Source organism: Coenobita brevimanus, chromosome 90, assembly GCF_032717465.1.
Source record: "Coenobita brevimanus isolate Jiangsu-jjx chromosome 90, ASM3271746v2, whole genome shotgun sequence".
Taxonomy (NCBI): Eukaryota; Metazoa; Arthropoda; class Malacostraca; order Decapoda; family Coenobitidae; genus Coenobita; species Coenobita brevimanus.
Window position 1 is genome coordinate 29,688,668 of NC_137043.1, and position 19,463 is coordinate 29,708,130.

General features: G+C 41.9%; 1 protein-coding gene across 2 annotated transcripts in view; it reads left to right on the forward strand.

Annotated features, from left to right (window-relative positions):
- The window catches only part of LOC145411696 (activator of 90 kDa heat shock protein ATPase homolog 1), a 64,431-nt gene that overhangs the window by 3,427 nt on the left and 41,541 nt on the right, over positions 1 to 19,463 (forward strand). For both annotated transcript variants that reach the window (XM_080281712.1, XM_080281713.1), the window contains exon 3: positions 15,494 to 15,576. In XM_080281712.1, coding sequence (XP_080137838.1) covers positions 15,494 to 15,576 — 83 coding nt within the window. The remainder of the gene's footprint in view (positions 1 to 15,493; positions 15,577 to 19,463) is intronic.

A 19,463-nucleotide genomic window follows, 5' to 3' on the forward strand; every position in this document is an offset into this window, starting at 1 on the left:
ATTCCCCAGCCACTTATACTCGCATTACTTCCATCCTCCACGTTCAACAATTCCTTAAAGTGTTCTCTCCATCTGCTCACTTTTTCTCCCTTCTCCACTAGTAATCTACCATTTTTATCTTTCACTCCCCTGCTAACTTCACTTCTACCCTGTCTTACTCTTTTCACCTCTTTCCAGAACATTTTCTTACAGTCCCTCCACTTTACACTCAAATTCCTTCCAAATTCCTCATCCACTCTCTTCTTACTCCCTCTTACTAATCTTTTCACCTCTCTCTTTCTACATGGTTAGACCCATTTTAATTTACGGGCATGAGTCATGGTACAGTACAATTGCAACAGATCAGAAAGTATTAGGATTTGAGAATAAAATACTGAGAAGGATTCTTGGGGTAAAGTGGCAAGACAGAGTTACAAATGAAAGAGTAAGGGATATTACGAGAGTGGAACCTGTTAATGAATATGTGAGACTGTCTTGCTGGAAGTGGCTGGGGCACATATACAGAAAAGAAGGTTGTTTAATACAGGATGTGCCAGAGTGGATTGCTAGAGGAAGAAGAGGTAGAGGTAGGCCGAGTGAAACCTGGTTGAGGACAATGAAAAAAGAATCAGGAGAGGAGTGTTGGTGGGACCTGAAGGAGATGGCAAGAGACAAATATTGGTGGAGAGAGTTCATTGAGACCCTATGCATCCCGTGGGGTGCCACAGGAAATGATTGATTGATTGATTGATATATATATATATATATATATATATATATATATATATATACAGTACCCTCGCGTCCAACACGCGTTAGTCCAGCACGATTCAGGTCCAGCACGGAGAGCAAATAATTAGTATTATTGAATACGATTTAATTACAGCAACACAAGTGTGTTAGCATAACATGCACAGAGCTCCGAGAAGTGGGCGAAATCCGCAGAGTTCAACTCTAGCACGATCACCCCCGGTCCAACACGGTCATACTGGACACTCCCGTGATGATGATAGCCAATGAAAACTTCTGATCAAGTAGCCTTCCCTGCCGGCTATCGTGACGTGATCGTGATGCCGCCCAATTAAAAATGCTTCTGGTTCACGTGATGTTTTGTTTAAATTTCTCCCGCCACAGCGCCACTCAGTTGCATAATTGCATTGGAAGATGCTTTTTTCTTGCTGCATTTTCTGCCCTTGTTACTGCATTTTACCCTGCTCACGATGCCTAGGAAGCCTTCTGAGAACCCCAAGAAGCGTCGGCACCTCCCTCAGGCCACCAAGCTAGAAAGCATCGAGAGAAAGAAGAAAGGGGAGAGGAAAGTTGACATTGCCAAGGCCTACGACATGAATGAAGCCAACGTGAGGACCATAATAAAAAACAAGACAAGATCCTGGCAGCCGAAGGCTATCACACGGCACTTCATACCAGGTTTGCCGAGGATACGATGGTAAATCGGAACAGTAACGTGGTAAAATTGTCGACGATATCACGGGCATTTGGAAATCATTTGGATGGATTCCTGCCGAGGATACGATGGGCAAAACAGTGTGACCAAAACCCAGGCGACTCGACAGAGAATGTATCGTACTACAGCATTGAACATTTAGCCTGACACTGAATACATATTAATATTTTAGAATAAATATCATTCGTTTTGAAACCCTTCTCATCGGCGTGTGTACCAGTTTATAAACAAAGTTGCTTCTCCTTATTCTCTACCGAGTCAGCGACAGCGATCACTTTCCACAGTCACGAGATGGGGCTCTGGCAACAGTGTGAGAAGCATGCCGTTTGCCGAGGATTACAGTAAGAGTGCTAGGACAGGCAGAAGCAGGACCTTCCATGGCTGTGGACGAAGATAGTGATTCTGAGTGTGATTTCGAAGGATTTATGAGGGAGGTTGAGGAGGAGCAACAGCCATTACCCGCTACTGACGCCAGCAGCCATCCTCCGGGGACCCAGTAGGACTACCTACAGCCTTGGATACCACCTTCCATTCCCAGCAAACCCACCAACGCTGTCCTAAAAGGTTAGTTATCATTCATAGCACAGTACCATTTATTATAATTACAATAGTACCAATATATGTATAGGTATATGGTAGGTATTTAGGGTGACTTTTCCTAGGGTTGCTGACATAATTCATTTTTCCCCAAAAGCTCTGTTGTTACTCCAACAAGTTTTTGGTCCAACACGTGACCCATACATGACAATATTACCATGTTGGACACGAGGGTACTGTATATATATATATATTTGATGTTGTAGCAGCCGTGGCTCAGTGGGTTAGAGTGCTCCGCTCTGACTGAAGGGTCAGAGGATTGAATCCATCCAAGGGTCATTGGTAGACATCAGGAAGGGCATCTGGTCATAAAATGCTACACGCTCCAATCCAAAAGTCCTCTAACCAGGGGCAACGCCTTAGCCCTTTGGGGATACCTGGCATAAAACCAAATTATTATTATTTTTGATTTATTAATGTTGGTAAAATTATTGTTTCAGCCAAATCCTTATTTTTCATTTCTTTTTTCTAGATCCTTATAAATTTAGTGTTCTGTGTAAGATTTTGATCGTCAAGTAGATTTTATCGCAAAGTACCCGTTCTCATCTTTTGTGCCCCCCCCCCCAAAAAAAAAAAAACAAACAAACAAACAAACAAACAGGCAATTCACAATAAATTCAGCAATAAAAATCATACAGAAATCACTCAAATAATAAGGTTCCAGAAAGAACAATAAATTTGAGTACCAGTTGTATCGGAAATTACCAAGGCTGTTCGGTAAACTGGCCGTGCTGTATTTGAACAAACCTAACCAACTTGACCTAATCTTGTAAGGCTGTGCTGTATTTGAAGTAATCTAGTCAACTTAACCTAACCTTGTAAGGCTGTGCTGTATTAAGGCCATGATCTCTCATAAATTGAATAGAAGCCTGATGAATTTGTAAAACCCAGTCATAAGTCCGACAGATGCAATCCACGGTCCCCATGGCTAGACTAAACTCAGATTTATCAGAGGGGCCTACCTTTCCTGTTTTGAGGACAAGAGGTTTGAAATCATTGGCTTGAAAAGAAGCAAAATGCAATGAGGTCGCTCATTGGCCATCTACCATGATTCATTCAAAATAACCGCCCTTCTCATCAGGTTGCTGATTCGTCAGTGGCCTTGGCCGGTAAAGTGTGGTGGAAACAAACATATGCACACACTCATAACGGAGAAGATCTGACCACATCAACACCAGCCTCCGACTAAAATTTCAGAAAAGAAAAAATTCTTTATTGATGTTATTGTTGACTTGCGGTGGTAAGAATTGGCACTCAAGTTTCTTGGCATTGAGAGAACTAGCCATTGGCGAAAAACTAATAATGAATTCCGTTTTTGGTTGAAACGAGAACAGAACCAAAATGTTCATAAATAGGGGACTTCATTATTGTACTTCATACTAAGTCACTTAATGTACAGTGAGGTTGGATGATGAGGATATGGAAAATGTGAGTGCATTTAAGTACTTGGGTAGTGATGAGTAAGGATGTAAGTTTGGAGGATGAGGTACTTGAAAGAGTGCAACAAGGAAGAAAGGTTGCTGGTTCTTTGAAAGAATTGATAAGAAATAGGGAATGGAACATGGAAGTATAAAAGTCGCTGCATGATACTTTTGTGATATTAGCTCAGATGAATGGAAGTGAAGCTTAGACCTTGTTGGAAGGACACAAGTTAAGAGTGAGAGCAGTGGAAATGAGTTATTTGAGAGGAACATGTGGAGTTACATGGAGAGACAAACTGACAAATGAGGAAATGAAGGAGCTTTGTGGTGTGGATGTAGATGTGATAGAAATTGTTAGGAGAAATACCTTGAGGTGCTTTGGCCATGTGGAGAAGATGAAGAGTGAGAGGCTAACAAGGAGAGTGTATATATAATTGATGTGGAGGGGGGGAGAGGGAGGGGGATGGGGAAGATGAGATGGAGGGATGGAGTGGAGAGGTATATGAGAGAGGGTGTGTGTGAGCTGGGGGTAGGGCAGTGAAATGGCCAGAGACAGGGTGATGGAGGCGATTTGTTTGTGGCCACCCCATACGCGGTGAGGCATCTGGCAATAGATAGATACTGTAGATGGAGAGTCTTCATTACTGTGTATATCTTAGATTTTAATGGGCTATGAAGTTTTTTTTATATATTTCGTGTTTGAAGGCTCCAACATGCATCCATGCATCGGCCTTGGTCACCTAATGGCAGCTGTCCATGCTGCTCGATCTCCAGCAGCTTCCCTATTTAGTCCCTAAACCATAAGGGCACACTCAGTGACCTCGTCCCAGGACTTTTTTGGTCTACCTCTCACTACCCTACCCCCAACATTTACACTTCTCACTTTTTGCACCCAGTTATCATCCCCCATCCTCTCCACATGCCCAGACTATCTCAGTTTACCTCAACAACAGGTACAATAATAAACAACAAAGGACTCAAGACTGACCCCTGGTGCACACCAAAATTCAAAAATTCATGGAAAACTCAGTCAAATCTCCATTCACCCTTACCTGGGTGCGACCATCCACATACATCGCCACCACCTCTCCAGGGACTCAGTCAAAGGCCTTCTCCAAATCGATAAAAACATATTACAGTTCCCTTTTCTTTCATATATATTTTTCCTGAAGCTGTCAAACAATGAATATGGCATCAGTAGTCCCTTTGTCTGGCATAAACCTCATCTCATCAGTATTCACTCTTTCTATAATCATACCTTCTAGAACTCTCTCCATTACCTTCATTCATTTTCATTTCTATTTTTGAAGGTTCCAACATGCTTGCATGCATCGGCCTTGATCACCTAATGGCAGTTCTCCATGCTGCACGATCTCTGGCAGCTTCCCTATTTAGTCCCTAAACCCCAAGGGCGCACTCAGTGACCTCGTCCCAGGTCTTTTTTGGTCTACCTCTCACTACCCTACCCCCAACATTTACACTTCTCACTTTCTGCACCCAGTTATCATCCCCCATCCTCTCCACATGCCCAGACTATCTCAGTTTACCTCAACAACACCATTACACTTCAGTCCCATCCTATTTCTCTCGCAACTCTTCCATCGTAAACCTAGCCCCCCCCTCCCAGGCCTTGCACTCAGGGACGCACTGCACACATATACCTAATCATAGCCATTTCTGTATGTTTGAGCCTGCGAATATCCTCTTCCTTTACTGCCCAGGTCTCACTACCATAGAGCATTACACTCCTAACACATGCCATATACAAAGATCCTATAACATGGAGGGAAAACCCTCTCAGTGTCAGGAGAGGCAACAGCTCCCTGAACTTCTTCCAACCACTCCTCACTCTAGCCACAGAGCTAGCTCCTACACCACCTCCAGCACATAACATGTATCCCAAATAACAAAACTCTTCCACACACTCAAGAGACTCACCAGTAAGTACAATCCTTTCATGCCTGGCAATATCCACATGCTCTCCCCGACACACTGCATACATGAAATCAGCATTATCTCGCAGTCTACCTCTTAATACTGTACCGCAGCATTACTTATGGTCCAAAAGCTTTATGCCTCTGTAATTGTCTAGCATTAATGTGCTAACCTATATCATATTTTTCTGGATGACTCTTGTCTGGTGTATATAGAGATTTACTTTTTTGTAGCACCTACCTACTCCATCCCATGGTCATGTGATGATTATTGAACACTCTTAATGCACAATACTGGTTTGGCGCATGTTTTGCCCAATTGCACATTTTGGGTATAATCATCAAGGGGTATGGAGGCAAAGCCTCCCAGGTATTTCAGCGCCTCTCCAGTTAGGCTTCGAAAGCTATATGTGGTTTTTAAATTGTGTACGTTTCAGTGATATATGGTGGCAACCACCATCTGCTCACTTGATGTAGTGCTGTCCACTTCTTCCTTCACCTTTATCATTCTTTTTCTGTCTTCTATCCTTTCTTCCCATTTCTCCCATCTATCCTGCCACATTTTATTCTTCTTCTTTACTTTTCAGGTGGTTTTACTTTGATTGACAAGCTTAATGGTTTACTGTAAGCCAGGAAACCATTTACAGAGTTGAGTGGTAACCATAAAGCCAACCCAGATGTTTTCCCTATATGGCAGAGGGTTAGTGCCTTTCCCTGTAAAACAACTACAGGTATACCTCGATATATGATACCCCTAGATGTGATACTGCAGCTTAACGATGGGGGTAGAAAAACCACCATACCCTGCCTAACGATGGCCAGACCCTAGTTTAACGATGGGCTTTGAGTTTTTTTTATTTTTTTTTACCAATTTTGATATTTTAGATTAAAATTGTGTGTTTAGGTTGATTTATAAACTGTTTTTAGACTTAGATTGTGTTTTAGCCATAGGTGGGGTGAACATTGTCATTTTGGGGTACAGTTTACTGAGCTTTGGGATACAGTTTACCGAGTTTGATTTTTTACAGACATATTTCACGATTTTCAGATTTGTTGGTTTTAGTGAGTTATTTACAGGTGTTAGGCTTAGGTTAGCATCTTTTACAGCTGTTAGGCCATTTAGATTGGCTTTATACTTATTTTTGGACTTGTTTGGGTGAGTTTAGGTCTTGGTTGGGGGGGGGGGAGGAATCAAGGCTCAAAAATGCATCCCGATACTTTACATTTTATGTGGTAGGTGGGGGCGCTCACCATCCACTCACTCGATGTAGTGCTGCTCTCGGGTGTCTGTCCTTTCCCCTCTTCCATCCTTCTTTCCTTCCATCCTCTTCTGTCTTTCTTTCCTTCATTCTTTCCTTGTCCTTCTGCCAAGGGGTGACTTTACACTCCCTCTTCTGTCTTTCTTTCCTTCATTCTTTCCTTTTCCTTCTGCCTGTGGGTGACTCTACACTGAGTGACAAGCCAAATGGTTTCCTGTACACCAGGAAACCATTTACTACGCAGGGTGGTAACCATATAGCCAAATTTTGGCACCTGGTGGTTTAGTGGGTAATTATTGCACTCCAGTAGGATTGAGCTGGTGAAGGTTTATATCCAAGGGGTGGTTGGGGTTGATTGCTCATGTAATGCCACTCAGGGATGAGTGAGGCTGGTCACTCTCATCTTAAATGTCGAGACCAACTGCCTAGCCCTGGGCTCCTACGCTCCTCATGGGGCAGTGTAGGATTGGATGATGGATGGATACTTTACATTTTAAGTCTACCCCGAGATATGATACCCCGCTTAATGATGGGTTTTTACTTAACCAATTGCATTGTTAAATTGGGGTGTACCTGTAACTCAAAGACAGATGGCCCCTTATTACGAGTGAGGGCAAAATCCTCACAGTCTCGTCAAGTAGTAGCATTTTCTCACATATGAGCGGCCTGACTTTATCACTTTTGAGAAGCTTATACCTCAGCAATCACAGGGCTGATCACTGTGTGGTTTGCATCATGTGATAGCCCCGTTCCATAAGATTTGTTTTTGACAGGTTTCATTACACCCCGGCGGTGCACTCGACACGCATGAAGTGCAGCACGTTGAAAATCTTCAAAAGAAGGCAACTGGCCAGATGTTTGTTGTAAAGGCATGAAACTTGGTAGATAGATAACCATCAGTATACTGTAGGCATCCTCTGGGTGTAAGGTGACATTTCAATGCTTTGAGATTTAAATGGCCTGACTCATTCCTCACCAACAAAGGCATTTTACTGGTGAGATTGTGGCTTCTGGCTGTAAACAGAATGATGTTTCAGTGGCCTTGCATGCATGAAATGGAGATGATCACATCACATGTACAGTAAACGCTGGGCAGCCATCTCGAGTCAAACATCTGACCGGCAGCTTGAGTGGGAGGCACTGTGTATGCATGGGATTGTTGTACATAGTCAACACATTTATCATACAAATGAATTTTGCCATCATTATTGCAAAACTGGGTTTAACTTTGTGCTTAACCCGCCCCGTCCCGGAGACGTGAATTCACGTCCTCACATGATGTGCACTCATATCCTGGAGACGTAAATTAACGCGGCAACATTGCAAGGTCCCTAATTTGCACAATTTTCAATTTTCGCAAGTGATTTTTGGCACGTATACACGGGACACCTTCCTCTACAAGATGCCAGGCAGGGACAATCCCTTACCCTGCATGACCTCCTCCTTCCCCCTGCATGACCTTTTCTCAGCAATTCACCTGTTATCAGTGACCTGGCCAGTAAAGCCATGTCATGCCATGGTACGAAATTCAGGGCCAGAGTGATTCCCCAATCGATGACAATGTGGAGGACAAACATTAGAGGAAGAAACAGTCAGAAATGATGATCAGGTAATGTGGCAAAAAAAGGTCAGGAATGGTGATGAGTTAGTGAGTGAAACAATGCTTATAATGCCTATATTACCGTTTGAAAACCAATATACTCTCGTACTACATATAAATTCGTACCAAATAAATAAATAAATACCGTTTATGAGTGGTGTAGAATAGTTATCCTCCCATAGGACTCGTTTTCTTTGCAGCCAGCCTGATAGAAAACTCTGTAAGGTAAGGAGGTACGCCTACCTGGATCGAGTATTTTAAACCTCAGGTGAGCGATTTCTCTTTGAATTTTCGATGTTTCTCACCAAAAGCGGATGTTTGAGCCAAAAAAAGAAAGGTCCAAAAATGTCAGGACTGGGGTGTACCACTGCCCAGAAAACGTCGGGATGGGGCGGGTTAAACACCACAAATGAAAGCTGACGTTATGTGTGAATCAGTTTCATCTGATATGTTACATCATATCCCCCTGGGGGTAGGAGGGTTTTCAAGAATACTCCCCCAGTATCCCTGCTTGTCGTACAAGGCGATGAAAAGGGTTGACGGAGGGTTAGTGCCCCTCCCCGGAAAACAGATAACTAAAAAGACGAACAAGAAGCCTCGGACAAGGACTGACCAAAAAATGACGACCAAGGACCTGACAATGGATATGTTACAGATCGCAACATGGAATGTAAGGGGTGCGTATGATGAGGTGAAAGAGAGAGAGATTGTCCAGGTGCTTGAGGGTGCGAAAGTGGATGTATGTGGAGTAACTGAAACTAAATGGAGAGGAGAGAGTGTTAGAGAATGGGAGTATGGATGGGGTATATGTGCAGGAGTAGGTGAGAATGAGATGGCAAAAGAAGGAGTGTGTATTGTTGTGAGTAAAAGTTGGAAGAAGAATGTAAGAGAGTATGGATCATTTGGGTCAAGGATTGTGTGGGTAAGATTGAAAGTTGGAATACAAATGTGGGTGATTGTGTGCGTGCATGCGCCAACGCAAGATCATGCAAGCAGAGTGAGAGAAGGGTTCTGGACAAATGTGGAAGTGTGCATGGAAGTTTGGAAGGAATGAGAGAGTGTTTTTGATCGGTGATATGAATGGTAAAGTAGGGAATGTGAAGGTGGATAGAATAGTCAGTGAGTGGGGTGTGCCTGCTGAGATAGATGAGAATGGCAGTGCGTTAGTGGACATTTGTGCTGGGAGGGGGTTGGTGTTAGCCAATACCCTCTTCAGGCACAAAATGATCCACAGGTATACATGGCAAGTGATGAGAAGGGTGGATGGTGAACTGAATAAAAGGAAGGCAATGATTGATTATGTGTGTGTGGATGAAAGGATGCGAAGATGTGTAATGGATGCAAGAGCTTATACAGGTTGGGGGAGTGGACTTTCTGAGCACTACTTGGTGATGTGTGTGTGGATGAAAGGATGCGAAGATGTGTAATGGATGCAAGAGCTTATACAGGTTGGGGGAGTGGACTTTCTGAGCACTACTTGGTGGTGGCCAGAAGCAAGATCCAAGTAAGATGGGGAAATAGAAGAAGGAGAGGACGGTAGGAAGAAGTAGTTGCAAGGAGAGTGAAAAGGTTAGAAGACGATGAGAAAAAAGGCAGAATATAAGAGAGAAGTGGAGGAACGATTGGGTAAATATGAATTGGAGCAGATGGGGGACATGGAAGGTGTGTGCAGGATATTCACAGAAGAAATATGTGCAGCATGTGATGTGGTGTGTGGGGTGAAGAGAAGACGGAGGGGGGTGCAAGGAACAGCGTGGTGGAATGAAGAGATGAGACAAGCTGTGGCTCAAAGGAAGAAAGCATACAGTGAATGGATGAGAAATAGGGGCATGGAAGAAGTTGAGAGGCAGAAGAGAGAGTTATATATAGAAAGGAAGAGAGGTGAAAACATTAGTAAGAGAGGGTAAGAAGAGAGTGGATGAGGAATTTGGAAGGAATTTGAGTGTAAAGTGGAGGGACTGTAAGAAAATGTTCTGGAAGGAGGTGAAGAGAGTAAGACAGGGTGGCAGTGAAGTTAGCAGGGGAGTGGAAGATAAAAATGGTAGATTACTAGTGGAGAAAGGAGAAAAAGTGAGCAGATGGAGAGAACACTTTAAGGAATTGTTGAACATAGAGGATGGAAGTTGTGTGAGTATAAGTGGCTGGGGAATGGCTGGGAGATGGAGGGAGGTGAGAAGACAGGAAGGAATCAGTAGGATAGAAGTTGTGAAAGCAATGAAGAAAGTCAAATCGGGGAAAGCCCCAGGAATTGATGGAGTGTTTGGTGAAATGCTGAAACATGGGGGAGAGATAGTAGTAGAATGGATGTGGAAGATGTGCAGATAGGCCTGGGAGGAAGGTAGAGTCCCGAAGGATTGGAAGTCAGGTATAATTATTCCCTTGTACAAAGGAAAAGGGGAAAAAGAAGTGTGTGGTAATCATAGGGGCATTTGCTTCTTAGTGTAATAGGAAAAGTGTATGGTAGGATACTTACTGACAGAGTTAAGGAAATAACAGAGGAATTAGTTGGAGAAAACAGGGAGGCTTTAGGAAGGGAAGAGGTTGTGTAGATTAGATATTCATTCTTAGATCTTTAGTGGAAAAGTTTCTAGAGAAGGGAAAGAAGTTATATGCGGCTTTCATGAATTTGGAGAAAGCATATGACAGGGTGGATAGACAAGGATTGTGGAAAGTATTAAGAATATATGGAGTAGATGGGAAGTTGTTGAATGCTGTGAAGAGTATGTATGATGGTGCTAAGGCTACAGTGCGTGTGGATGGTGAATTGAGTGAATTTTTCTCTTTGAAGGTTGGGTTGAAACAGGGATGTGTCATGTCTTCATGGTTGTTCAATCGGGTAATAAAAGAGGTACAAGGGAGGGCACTGGATGTTGGAGTGGCCCTGGTGAGTGAGGGTAGTGTTTGGAAACTCCCTGTACTGTTGTTTGCAGATGGTACCGTGTTGTTAAGTGAAGACGAAGGGGAGCTGCAAGGCTTGGTGGATGAGTTTGGGAGAGTGTGTAAGAAATGGAATCTAAAGGTGAATGTAGTGAAGAGTAAAGTGATGGTCTTTGAGAGAGGTGAAGTCAGTGAATGTACAGTGAGGTTGGGTGGTGAGGAAATGGAAAATGTGAGTACGTTTAAGTACTTGGGTAGTGTGATGAGTAAAGATGGAAGTTTGGAGGGTGAAGTGCTTGAAAGGATACAACAAGGAAGAAAGGTTGCTGGTTCCTTGAAAGCAGTGATAAGAAACAGGGAAGTGAGTATGGAAGTGAAAAAGTTACTACATGACAGTATTGTGATACCATCTCTTAACATATGGAAGTGAAGCTTGGACGTTGTTGGAAGGACACAAGTCAAGAGTGAGAGCAGTGGAAATGAGTTATTTAAGAGGAGCCCGTGGAGTCACATGGAGAGAGAGACTGGCAAATGAGAATATAAAGGAGCATTGTGGTGTGGATATGGATGTGATCGGAAGTGTTAGGAGGAACACACTGAGATGGTTTGGCCATGTGGAGAGGATGGAAGGTGAGAGACTGATGAGGAGAGTGTATGTTAGTGAGGTGGAGGGGGGGAGAGGGAGGGGGAGGCCAAGGGTGAGATGGAGGGATGAAGTGGAGAGGTATATGAGAGAGGGGGGATGTGAGTTGGGAGCAGGGCAGTGAAATGGCAGGGGACAGGGCGACATGGAGGCAATTTGTTTGTGGCCACCCCGTACTGGATTGAGGCATCTGGCAATAAATAGATAGATGACCAAACATATAGTGACACCTGACTGTAGATAGTTATTGGCATACTCATATTTTGAAATACTGTATGTTTTTTCATCTTATGCCATAAATTCTTGGATGAAGTTATTTTTTTCTTTCCTTTTTTTCTTTATTTCATTTGACAAATCCAAGAAATTAACTGCATTATGACTAAACTATGGGAAATATTGTCATACCCATACAGTACTTCAACATGTTCTTTTTATGTTGTGGGGGTAATACTTTGCTGATTTTTGAAGAAGTAACAAAACTGATTTTTTTTTTTTTGCCACAGGATGTATTCTTGTTTGTATTTTTAGAGTGTTGTTTTCCGGGGAGGGGCACTAACCCTCCGCCAACCCAATTGTTCCCAAGTAGGGAACACATTTTGATTGGCTAGGTTACCACCCAGTGTTGTAAATGTTTTCTTGGTTTACAGGAAATCATTTGGCTTGCTACTTAGTGTTGAGCTACCCTAAAGAAACAGAGTACCACTACACTAAGTATGTGGATGATGGCCACCCCTTATGGGATTAAGGTGTCTGGCAGTAGATAGATAGATAAATAGATAGATAGGATGTACTCACATAAGAAATCCTTATCTCACATTTTATGGATCAGTGGGAAATCTGGCACTTAGTCAAAGCAGTGGTAGGTTAGGCCTCTGTACCAGATATTAACCCTTTGAGATTTTTGGCCCTCCACCGATTGTGTCTGCCAGATTCAGCTGGGTGCACATACATCACGCCGTCGCACAGCGATATTTGTACGTAATTGGCCACTGTACACTAACTTTTTATGGTAGACTAATGAATGTGGTACCATTTTAAAGCTGAATAGTCACTCTTTATTGTAGTATGGTTGAAAAAGGTAAATACAATTGGTAAAAGGCCAATAGAACAAGCAGAATTTAGCCGAAAAGGAAAAATCGCACAACCTTCTGTAGAAAATATTTGTAAGAAAAAAAGTATTAGAGTTACAGAAAATTTGATAGCACCATGTCAGTCTACAGTAAATTCTCTTTCTATTGATTAATAGGTTTTGGCAATTTATATTGGTTTTCACAGAGAAAAACAAAAGCTCTCACCTTCCTGCCGGCAAATATCCATGCTGGTAATACCGATATTATTCATGGTAAAACCTATTTATTGTGCATATCTATCTGATGTACTCATCACTGTAAAAACAAATAGTTGGAAAAGGATAAACAGGATAGTGTATGTGGAACAAGGTCAGATAGGAGATGCAAAAAAAAAATATACAGTATATATATATATATATATATACAGTATATATATATATATATATATATATATTGTTCTGTATGACACGAATTCGAGTCATCAGAATCTCAATGGTTGGCTTTATGATGACGCGAAATCGTGTCGTTGGAATCTCAGAGGGTTAATCAAACAGCCATTGCTCCATGTCGGGAACTTTGTGAGGCGAAAATATTGTATTAGCTACTCCTGTAAATATGAAGGGTTGATTTTATTCTTTTTTTGACAATATGGGCTTGACCAGATTTGGAATGTTGAGAAGCTTTGTTTCAGTCACAACAGTTTTACCTAATACTTTACCACCTTCATTGCAAACTGACAATAAAAGAGATCATATTTTTATATCAGCACACAGAAAATTGTCTGACTGCCCTCAGCACATGGGGGAGGCAGTGGCCAAATTGATAGAGGGGTGATCTGGAGTCCCAGTGGATGTGGGTTTGAATCCTGGCTGGGGTAGGGAACAATTTAAAGGATTTTAATTTCATTCAGGTTGATTTTGCTGATTTACCAAAAACATGCCAACATATCATAAAATACCCCTGCTAATACCAATACACCAGTCTTGTATGAGACATTTCTAGCATGTATTTGATATGGATGATGGGTGTTAGCAATGAAGTGGTGACATGTGGTGGCGAATGGTACACAGGACTGCCAGACCCCAATAAACAGACAGTAAAACTAATTATCCAGAGTCAGACACATTAATTTAAAAAAAAAAAAAATGTTTACCATTTTGGCATTTGGGATAGTTTGGTTAGTTGAGGCTTTGTGTTTCATATTTTGTCATCCATTTTTTTTTTTTATATAGTGTATGAAGGAGGTTGGAGGGTCATAGTTTTAAAAATTTGCAATTTGAGATGGAAGCAGATATTAAGATGAGACGGATCATTTGAGAATCCATTGAAATAACCTAGCTTTTGATGTCCAGATATGTCTAGTCAAAATGAAAAATTTAATGGAAATTTAAGGCAGGCTAAAATAGCTTTGTATGAAGTTTGATTATGGACTTTAAGGAGTGGACAAACTTCATGTGAGAGTGAGCACATGTTTGCATGTACGGTATACCCATTCACATGAGGGGTGGTGGGAGTGATTATGTGCAATAGTGTATGTCTTTTTCTATCTATCTATCTATTGCCAGACGCCATAATCCTGTAAGGGGTGACCATTTGACTTTGAGTTATTTGTTTTACGGTGGTACACTGAAAGCAGTGATGAGAAATAGGGAGGTGAGTATGGAAGTTAAGAAGTCACCGCATGATGGTATTGTGATCCCTACCCTGACGTATGGAAGCGAGGCGTGGACCTTGCAAGAGGGGAACAAGTCAAGAGTGAGCAGTGGAAATGAGTTACTTGAGAGGAGCATGTGGAGTGACGTGGAGGGACAGGTTGACGAATGAAGAAGTGAAGGAACGTTGTGGGGTAGATGTGGATGTGGTTGAAAAGATTAGGAGAAATACACTGAGGTGGTTTGGACATGTGGAGAGAATGGAGAATGAAAGACTGACTAAGAGGGTGTATGTAGGTGAGGTGGAGGGAGGGAGAGGGAGGGGTAGACCGAGGATGAGGTGGAGGGATGGAGTTGAGAGGTATATGAGGGAGGGGGGGGTGAGTTGGGGGGAGGGGAGTCAAATGGTGGGTGACAGAGTGACTTGGAGGCGTTTTGTCTGCGGCCACCCTTTGCGGGATTAGGGCGTCGGGCTATAGGTAGATAGATAGATAGTTTTACGGTGAGGGGCACTAACCCACCACCAACCCACCTGCTGACACGTAGGGAGCACGTATGGTTTGGTTATATGGTTACCACCTAGCGTTGTAAATGGTTTCTTGGCTTACAGGAAACCATTTGGCTTGTCACTCAGTTTCCTGTAAGCCAAGAAACCATTAGCCTTTATTATGACATTTCAGTTCATCCAAGCAACGCTTTCATCATGTGCTGTAGGTCGGAAAATTGAGGTAAAATTGTACATTATATGTCTGTGATCATCTTCATTGTACAAAATACTGCCTTCACATGTTGGATTAAGCCCTGACGCATGTTCCTTCCCCAGAAATTCACCTCCTTATTATCTGCTACTTCCTGTATCCCCTCCTTCCTTCTGTCTTGACAGGATGCCCTGCTCTTTTGTGCTTTCCTCATCAGTCATGCAGTACAGTAGTATAAATAGATGCAACACAGTTTGTAGATGTTATTACAGAATATATATATATATTTATGTTACAGGTCAGAAAAAAATGCCAGTGGATGGAGTAAAGAGAAGCTGAAGTCTCTTTTTGAAGGTCTGACAATGGAAGCACCTGAACTTGGTGAGGTTCTGAGTTTGTTAACTGTATTGACTTTGTTTTGCTGTATGATATAAGATGACACATTTAAATTTTTTTTATTTGGAATCTTTAACCACTTCAAAATCCCCCCCCCCCCCTTTTTTTTTTTTTTTTTTTGGAATCTTTAACCACTTCAAAATCCCCCCCCCTTTTTTTTTTTTTTTCTAATGGTTGATGATTATATATACTGTATTGTAATCATGAAACCATACTATTTCATTTTATATACAGTATATATATATATATATATATATATATATATATATATATATACACTTTCCAAACTGCCCTCTTACGGTTTCTGTCCTTCTATCTGTACCTTTATCACTAGCTTCCTTTCTGGTCGTTCTATAGCCGCTGTTGTAGACGGCCATTGTTCTTCTCCTAGATCTATCAACAGTGGTGTTCCTCAGGGCTCTGTCCTATCACCAACTCTCTTCCTTTTATTCATCAATGACCTTCTAAGCTGTACATCTAACCCTGTCCACTCATATGCTGATGACTCCACCCTTCACCTTTCCATTCGGTTCCCTCAACGCCCATCTCAGCAGTTACTTCAACAAACAAGGGATGTGGCTATGGCACACCTAATGTCTGACTTGGCTCGTATCTCTGACTGGGGTAAAAATAATCTTGTTGTTTTTAATGCATCTAAGACTCAGTTCTTACACCTATCAACCTGTCAAAATCTTCCACAGGTATACCCACTAATGTTTAATAATATTCAGCTTAATCCTGCATCATCCTTGAACATGCTTGGGGTTTCATTTACTCGGGACTTATCTTGGAAAGGTCATATTACATCTCTTGTAAAATCTGCTTCCAAGAGATTGGGTGTGCTAAGCCGACTCCGTTCTTTCTTTACCCCTGCACAATTGTTGACTCTATACAGGGATTTTATCCGCCCCTGTGTGGAGTACAACACTTATGTGTGGGGAGGCTCCCCACATACAGCTCTTCTCAATAGGGTGGAGTCAAAGGCTTTTCATCTCATTAACTCTCCTCCTCTTACTGACTCCCTTCAACCTCTGTCTCTTCGCCGCACTGTTGCATCTTTATCTCTTTTCTATCGGTACTTTAATGGTCACTGCTCCTCTGATCTGTCTGCATGCATTCCTCCATCTCTACGACGGGCACGTAGCACCCGTCTAGCAGCAAACTCTCATCCCTTTTCTGTCCAACTCTCTAATGCAAGAGTTAACCGTTACTCCCAGTCCTTCATTTATGCAACAGGTCAACTCTGGAACTGTCTCCCTCTGTCTGTATTTCCTGCTGCCTATGATCTCTAGTCTTTCAAACGCAGTGTGTCCAGGCATCTCAAAATGAATGTATCTTGAATTTGGCTCTCTCTTGTATTTTGTTTTTCTCTTGGAGGGAACACTTATTGCAGGCTCATGGCCTTTGGTTCCTTCTTCCTCACATAAAATATATATATATACAGTAATCCCTCCAATATCCGACATAATAGAGCCAAAGGCATGTCCGGATAGTGATCCTGTCTGGATATTGGGCCCCAGCCTCTTGGGCTTGTACTTATGGACCCTAACTCAGAAAAACACCTATACAGCTCCCTCTGGACATGCATTGCACCTATTTAAGACCCAAATCACACCAATAAGGGACATAAAAGACTGAAATAAATGCAAAAGAACCATAAAATGAGGTTTTAGAGGTGAGTTTATACAATATTAAACATTCTGAGTACTTACAAGTCCCTGGCTTCTGGACTGGTTTGAACCGCCAGTTTGCAGTCCACAGTTAATCCTCTGCACTCTAAATTCTAATTTCTTAACACTGCACAACACTGTAAATTCCCGTGTGTTCTAGTGGCGAGGTATTGTGGTTTATTCACTGTTTATTCACAAAAATCAAGCACCTGTGGCTTGCACTGCTATAAGCATCTGCTCTCGATCAGAGTTTGGCTGTGACTGTTGATGATGGCGGGGTAACAGAGTTGCCAGATCGCAATGGCCACATTACCAATCTCCTCAACTTTCATTACCAAATTTAACTTTTCGTTACCAAATTCGCAAAGCTAGCATTTATTCTTCACTAATTATATATACAAGTGGAAATACATGTAATCACTCACCTTATAATTAACACCATGTTGATTATTTTCACGCTATGTAGGGTAGCAGATTAATCAGAGAGAGCAAACAATCCACCATCTCCATCCTGTGTATCCTCATACATGTGAAAAATCCATTTGGTAATGCATTATTCTGATTCATTACCAAACGAATTTTTCATTACCAAATTGGCCCACACTTGGTAATGAAAAATACCAAATGGCAAACCTGACAGGGGAGGGGGGAGGGGGAGGAAGGAAGGGGTGAAGGGACCATGGTGTAACAGCTGTTCGGTGCCGTGCGGCAATTTCAAATTACGGGAGGGAAAAAAGTCAGATTTTTTTTTAATTTTTTGCGTGTTTTGGCCCATTTTGGGAATATTGGATCCCAGGACGATTATGTCCAGTTAGTGGGGATGTTCGGATATTGGGCATTCGGATATTAGAGGGATTACTTATATATATATATATATATATATATATATATATAGGTAAGCCCTTAATTCACGCGAACTTTTTTCACGCGATTTCGGTTATCCACGAATTTTTCGTACAATAATTAAAACAAAATTATAGTATTCAAATAAATAATTTTAATATACAAGAGAAATAAAATATAAAAATGCCTACCTGCTGCCTGTGTGCATACATATGTGTGTGTGTGTGTGTGTGTGTGTGTGTGTGTGCGGAAGGTCGGTCCACACAGTCAGTTTGAATCCGACGGTCGAACCATGCATGACTCGCAAATCGTTATTTGTGGCTTATTTTTCTGCCTTCCAGTGATTGCTTGCCTTGTCTGCCAACCTGGGGCCTAAGCATAGTGCTAGTGATGCATGTGGTAACACACCAAAACGGACTCGTAAAGTGATGTTGCTGACAGAGAAAGTTAAAGTGTTGGATAAACTTAAGGGAGGAATGTCGGCAACAATTCCCCGTCAGGACGATTCCCCGTCATTTATTTACATACCAGTTTATTTAGCAAGTACAGTACACTTGTTTTTTACTTATATGAGATATAAAATCTACCTGAAAATTAGTTTTAAAGTATTAATTAATCAATAATAAGTATAATTATAGAATGACAGAATCATCCACGTTTTGATGGTGAATTGTCTCTGAACCGTGTGTTTGGGGTGAGTCAACTGTTCTTACAATAAAGAAGACAGAACGTAGCATACGGGAGTCAGTGAGGGCTAGTGCACCAGACTGTGCTAAAGTGTCTTCACCTACACCTGTGAACTGGCTTGGAACTGTATGTTTGGAGTGAATGAGTCAACTGTTTGGACAATAAAGAAGGCAGAATGTAGCATATGGGAGGCAGTGAGGGTTTGTGCACCAGACTGCTAAAGTGTCTCCACCTACGCTTGTGCTTATCAGGTTTCAGTGTTAAATTTCTTACATTTTTGTTGTTTTTCATGCTTTATGCTAGTTTATAAGGTGTATGTAATGCATAAACAGTATTATTCAGATGTAAAATACTTAGTAGACATGCGTAATTATGTGCACACAAGGGCAGAATGGATACGTGAATTTACCACATACGTGAAGGGTCTGGGAAAGTAACCCTCGCGTGAATTAAGGGCTTACCTGTATATATATATATATATATATATATATACAGTAGTACACCAACTTTCGCTACAGCAAGATTCGCGGAATCCACTTTCGCGGCATGCACCAAATATTCCCTAACTTCCACTTTCGCTTGAAAAAAATCGATTTTCGTGCACAAATTTTGGGTTTGGGACAATATTTTGAACTTTGAATTTCCTGCACCGGCCGCCCGCAACCCACCGCC